Here is a 5,917-nt window from a genome sequence, read left to right on the forward strand (position 1 = left end):
TCATTTCTTCCCCGCCCTTCTACCTCTCCACGCGAGGTCCTGCCCAGGACGCGCTCTTAGAGGGAGGAGCCGCGAAGGGCGTGATCTGGAGCCCAGACCCGATTTGGGGCGGAGACAAAATCGGAGACTCTCTGCTAGCCACCTTCTTTGACAGCGCAGGCCGAGGGCGGAGCTGGGCCTCCATGGGGCGCGCAGGAGGCGGGGTCAGCGTAGGGGGCGGGGCGACGAGCCCGGCAAAAAATGTACATTGCTTCGGCGGGACGCGCGTCCGAGGGGCGGGGCTCGAAGGAGGGACGGGCCCAACGCTTGGGGGCGGGGCCGAACCCCGGGCCGGCTGGGCCGGCTCCCCTCGGAGAGAGTTCGGGGCTTGGGCGGGGATGGCGGCTCCCCGCGGGCTGCCGCCGACTCCTCTACTGCTGCTGTTGCTGCTGCCGGCGCTGCTCTGCAGGGCGGCACGCGGCCCCCGAGCGGTAAGTTGGCCCCCAGCCCCAAGATCTCCAAGCCCCCCCCCTCCACCTTAGCACCGAGGCTGACGGGTAGACCCAGGAGCGAGGTCAACCTTTGTCTTGTGGACACCGCCAGCCCGGGGCAGAGCAGGGAAACTGATCCTGAGGCAGATAGGGACAGGGCGCCTCAGGAAGATGTGGATGAACCCCTGGAGGTGGAGTATTTGAGCAGGGGGGGAGGGGCGTAGAATTTACCCCAAGACTGACCGCCTTGGTTCTCCGCTTCTGGGGTTTTCAGGTGCTGACTGAGCTGGCCCAAGACAGGGCCCGATGCCCTGGGGAACTTTGGCCTCTGCCCCAAGAGGTAGGACCTTGCATCGGTGTGCAAATGGGACCCAAGCTGAGCCTACCCACACACCCATCCTTCTGGGCTTGTGGACAGAGGACCACTTTGGGGAAATGTGTAGAGATCTGAGAGGCATCTACCCCTTACGCCCCCACATCTTAGGTCCATATCCCCAGATCTGCAGCGACACCCCCTCCTGCCTCTTCTGGGAACCCCAGATGTTCCTACTGCCCTTCAGCTCTACAAGGATCTCCTGGTTTGGTCCCTCTCCTTCTTCCCTCATACATACTGCATTGGACAAGCATTTCTGCAGACAAGGCACCTAATGATATAAAAATGAATGACTTCAGCCTTAAAGAGCTTCTCCTCTACCCTCAGCCTGGTCCTTCTTTCCTAGAATGCCTTTCTCTCCCCTTCCCATCTCCCACCACTCCACTCCCCTCCGTTCTGCCTTCTCCCCCCAAAACACCCCATGGGTACTCTTGAGTCACCCAAACTTCCTCCTTTCTCTACCCACAGGTGTCTCCAAGAGTAACCCAGACTTGGATGGGCCCAGGGCAGGTAGGGGCTGTGCCCACCACCTACAGCATGGTGGTGATGGGGAAGGCTGATGCTGCTTCTTTTCATCTTGTATCACTAACTCTATTACCCATAACTCAGGGGTTTGGACCCTTTACTCCAGCCAAGCTAATCTGTTTGTCATCAGCCCTCTACCTTATGCCCTGCCACCCAAAATGACATATGGGTGGTATGGGACACGAATGGTGAGTGAGTGTTTCCTAATTGATTGGCCTGGAGCTGGATGGTGGGGTGTTGTGAAAGACCGTTAAGGCGCCAGCTCAGGGGGCTAAGTGGATTGAGAACCAGGTCTAGAAAGGGGAGGTCCTGGGTTCAAATCTGCCCTCAGACACTTCCTAAGCTGGGTGACCCTGGCCAAGTCACTTAGGCTCCATTGCCCAGCCCTTACTGCTCTTCTACTTGGAACCAACACAGTGTATTAATTCTAAGACAGAAAGGAAGGGTTTAAAGGAAAAAAACAAAAACAAAACCCTTATCCATTCCTGTGGATGGATGTAAATGTAGCACACTCAGACTTTACCACTTGGAATCCTTTTGCACCCAGCCTTCCTCCTTATCATCTAGGTTCAGTCATTTTCTTAAGCCTTTTAGGGTGTTTCCTTTCTAATCCTTCCTTGCCATGTGCATCACCACCAGAGAAGTCCTGGCACTTCACACTTGGGTCCTTACCACGATCCCCTAGTCGACTCTTTTCCTTCCTACTGTGGAGACTGCTGCCTTGAGGAGTCTTCTTATCCCTTTAAAGTCTTTCTGTCCTCAGACCTTTGCTTGGCCCAGCATCCTGAGGCTTAACCCTACCTCCCCCTCCAGTCTTCTATTCATTTCCACACAAATCCTCAGCCTAGCCAGCCCAGACTCATTTTTATCCTGCTCTCCTTCACCCTGATTTCTGTGCACATTAATTGGCTCCTCCCTCCTCTCCTTCTATCCCTCCATGAATGAAGAAAGGAAAAAATCATTTATTCGGTGTGCCAATACTATGTGCAAAGCACTCTCTTGGGCCCGAGGGATAGAGATAGAAAATTGATCCTGCCTTTGCTTTGAAGGAGGGAGCTCACATTCTAACAGGAGACGACACAACAAAGAGGGTTCAGCTTCAGAATCCTGAGAGCTCCAGGAGAGGCCTGGTGCATCTCAGATCTCAGTTCCTCTGTTGGTCCCTTCTGCCCCACACTGCCTGGCAGCATACCGGAATTCCTCGTACCTTCCACCTCCTTTCCGTGCCCTCTTATTTCGTCTGTGTTAACTCTTTCCTCCTGAGGCAGGGACCGTGTCTAATACAGCTTTTTCCCTTATGTAATGCAGGCATGGGTCCATGTAAGTTGCTCAGTAAATGTGAATTTTGGGGGCTGTTTAAGTCAACACCATGGTTTGGGTAACCTGATGTCTTGCTGAGCTTGATTTGAATGTTACTGGGAGTCTCTCTTTAACTTCAGTTTATTATTTTTTACATTTTTATTTATTTTTAAGTCGTTTTCCATGGTTACATGATTCATGTTGTCTCTCTCCCCACTTTCTGGAGCTGACAAGCAATTCCACTGGGTTATACATGTATTATCACATTTCCATATTATTTATACTTTCAGTTTTAGAATCAATACTGTCTATTGGTTCCAAGGTAGAAGAGCAGGAAGGCAATGGGGGTTAAATGACTTGCTCAGGGTCACACAGGAAGTGTTCTGAGGTTTCGTTTGAACCCAGGACCTCCCATCTCTAGGCCTGGCTCTCAATCCACTGAGCTACCCAGCTGCCCCCTAAGAGTTTCCAATAAATAGCAGATAGTCCTGGCTCTCCTCCCAACTGGTAGCTTTGATCCCTCCTCCTGTCTTCATGTGCACATCTATGGCCAGTCCAGTTTGGCAGCTCTGGCCTCTCTGCCTCCCCAGCCCTTAGGCTGTCCTTCCAGGCACCAGATTCCCAATGTGCACCCCAGCCGGTGCCCCCAGCTTTCTGGGGCCTCCAGAATAAAGACTCAGCTCCGGTGGGCATTCACCACCCTACCCAAGCGGATGCCTCCCTGCCTTGTGGACATCCTGGGCTTTCTGGCTTCCTTGCCTTTTACACACACCTCCCCTGGGAAGGCTTTCTCCCTCTGTTTGCCCACTGAAATTCTACCCATCTTACAAGTTCCCCCTCGGGGGCCGGGGGCTCCTATCGCATTGGGCCTGCAGCTTTCACCCACCTCTGTGGGCACTCTCTGCGCTCTCCCTCCTGGGCTCCGGCCTCCCTCCTCTGGCGATCCACCAAAAAGTGAAGCCTGGCCCAGGGCTCCTTCGGGGAGGTGCTCACAAGGGCTGATGGAATGAAAAAATGACTGAGGGCCCTTGGGGAGCGTCAGGCCTCAGAGGGGGCCCTGGGAAGCCGGCCAATGAAGAAGCTTTATCTGGAGCAGAACACCGAGGCCACAGAGGGTAAAGGAGTGATCTGAGCTTGGGTTAGAGAAGAACGGGGAAAACGGAGCCAGAGAAAGGGGTGAAGGGACGGGAAGGTGCGGGCAGGCAGAGGTGCCCGGAGCTGCGTCCCCTTTGTCAGTCTGCGAAAGTGGAAGAAGCGCCATCCTCCCCCCTTCTGAGATGGGTCCCGAAGGGAGAGCTGGCCAGCCAGCTCAGGGCTTGAGCCTGAGCCAGAGCCCTTCCCACCAGGGCAGCAGCATCACCTTCCTCTACCACCCCTGCGCTCATCCCCGGCTGAAGCTCCAGCTTGCCCTTCTGGCCCACGCCTGTGTGTCCCAGCCCGTCCTGACACCTCACCTGGGCCTCACTCAGCAGTGGGTAAGGCCCTGGGATTCAGTGGGGTGAAGAGTGGGCGGAGGAAGCCCTCCCAGAGACCCTTCAGAGCTTGGGGGTGCCAGGAAAGCGGGCCTTGCCTTGCCCACACTTGTTGATGGCTGCTTCTTACAGCCTCTCGTACTGGTTGCTTGGGGGGCATCCCTTGAGATGGCAAGAGTAGAGCCAGCCTGGGCGGCCCACTGGTTGAAGAGGAGGCGGAAGAGAAGGGTAAAAAGGAGAGCCCGGCCCACGCCTTCTAGGCCCCTGTGGCCTCACTGGTCCGAGTCCACCCGAGGCAGCGATCGCCTGTGTCCAAGAGGGAGTGTGCAGGTGAGGGGGCCCCTGGGTGGTGGGACCTTCCACTGGGCCCCCCAGTGTTGGAAGGTGCTGCCCTCTGGACCCAGGGAATGAGGGAGGGCTGACTGCTCTTCCTTGTGGCTCTCCCACAGGCCCTGGCTACAGCCTTTGCCCTCCGGAGTTGGCGCCCCCCTGGGGAAGGGATTAAGTCCAGGGGTTCAGAGTACACCCGCGGGGCCAAGAGAAGGGGACTTCGAGCTGCCCTCGGCTCCCTGGCCACAGCGCCGGCCACCAGGGCCCCTCCTCACTCCCATGGGATCGGTAAGCCCGTCCCAGACACCCCGGGGGAGGCCGGTGCTCTCCCCATGGGGTCCATTGCTCCGTCCAGTGCCCTGTCTCTGAGGGGGCAGCCGGGCTGGAGAGATGGAGGGAACAATGACTCCCACCCGGGGCATGGAAGCCCGGGGGGTTGTACCTGCCCGGGCCAGCCCTCTGCAAGGCCCTGGGCGGCTCCTTCCCGGCCAGCCCGGGCTCCCACTCCCCGCACGGAGGAAGCAGCGTGGGCAGCCACGGCCTTGACTTTCCTGCTGGTGCTTCTCACACTGGCCACGCTCTGCACCCGGCTGCATCGGAACTGCCGTCGAGGGGAGAGCATTTACTGGGGGCCGTCGATGGACAGCCAGGACACGGTGGCAGGTGAGGCCCCCCCTCGTCCTCCCTTCCCCGGCCCCGGGCCGCCTCTCTCAGCCCTCCCTTCTCTGTCCCCTGGCCGCCCCCTCCGGCTTCCCGCCCCAGTGCCCTGCTTTTCTGACCCCGCCTCCCCGGCTGCCTTCCTCCCGGCAGCGGTGCTGAAGCGGAGGCTGCTGGCCGCAGGGCCCCGAAGACCCAGGCGCTCCCGCCGGAGACCCCTCCTCCCGGCCGTCCCGGCCCCAGCCCGAGGCGGCCTGGGCCCTGACAGCGAAGACAGCTGCAGCGACGACTCTTCGTCCTGAGGAGGGCGGGCTGGGCCGGGGGCGGCCCGGAGCCTGGCTCCTCCCGGCCTGGCCAGGTCTGCCGGCGCGGGGCGGCCCTGCCACGTGGACGGCGCCCTGCTGGGAGCCCCTGCTGGCCTGTCGGGGCGGTGCAAGCCCCACCCCGGGCGTGGCCCGGGCCTCGATTTCCAATTAAATTATTTTCCTAGATTCCCGCGACTTCCGCGTCTTCCTCGGCTGCCCCCAGTCGCCGCCCCACCCCCCTCCCAACCTCCCGGGGCCACCCAGCCTGGCTCTTGGGGTCAAAGTGGCACTTGGCAGGGTTTATCTCTTTGGGATTCAGCCGGTAACTTAGTGGCGGATCGTCAGGGCCGAGAGCCGCTCACATTGCAGATTTCTGAAGAGTCGCGCGGGCGCCGAATCACTCAACTGGACGCTCCGTCCGCGGCGGTCCCCTGCCCCCAGGGCTGATGGCCGGCTCGCCGTCCGTCGGGCTATAAGGGCGGGGCG

General features: G+C 59.1%; 1 protein-coding gene across 4 annotated transcripts; it reads left to right on the forward strand.

Annotated features, from left to right (window-relative positions):
• The first annotated feature begins 378 nt into the window (after window positions 1-378).
• TP53I13 (tumor protein p53 inducible protein 13) lies at window positions 379-5,617 on the forward strand. 4 transcript variants are annotated; one of them, XM_044676297.1, is made up of 7 exons: window positions 379-470; window positions 745-810; window positions 1,312-1,353; window positions 4,014-4,142; window positions 4,272-4,469; window positions 4,589-5,132; window positions 5,280-5,617. In XM_044676297.1, the coding sequence occupies exons 3-7, from the start codon at window positions 1,339-1,341 to the stop codon at window positions 5,426-5,428; spliced, it is 1,035 nt and encodes a 344-aa protein (XP_044532232.1). In that variant the 5' UTR covers window positions 379-470; window positions 745-810; window positions 1,312-1,338; the 3' UTR covers window positions 5,429-5,617. The 4 variants fall into 4 exon arrangements, with proteins under 4 accessions (XP_044532232.1, XP_044532233.1, XP_044532231.1 ...); XM_044676298.1 differs by lacking the exon at window positions 745-810; XM_044676296.1 differs by lacking the exons at window positions 379-470; window positions 745-810; window positions 1,312-1,353 and adding an exon at window positions 1,373-1,556.
• The last annotated feature ends 300 nt before the right edge of the window (window positions 5,618-5,917 follow it).

Source organism: Gracilinanus agilis, chromosome 4, assembly GCF_016433145.1.
Source record: "Gracilinanus agilis isolate LMUSP501 chromosome 4, AgileGrace, whole genome shotgun sequence".
In the NCBI taxonomy this organism is placed as follows: Eukaryota; Metazoa; Chordata; class Mammalia; order Didelphimorphia; family Didelphidae; genus Gracilinanus; species Gracilinanus agilis.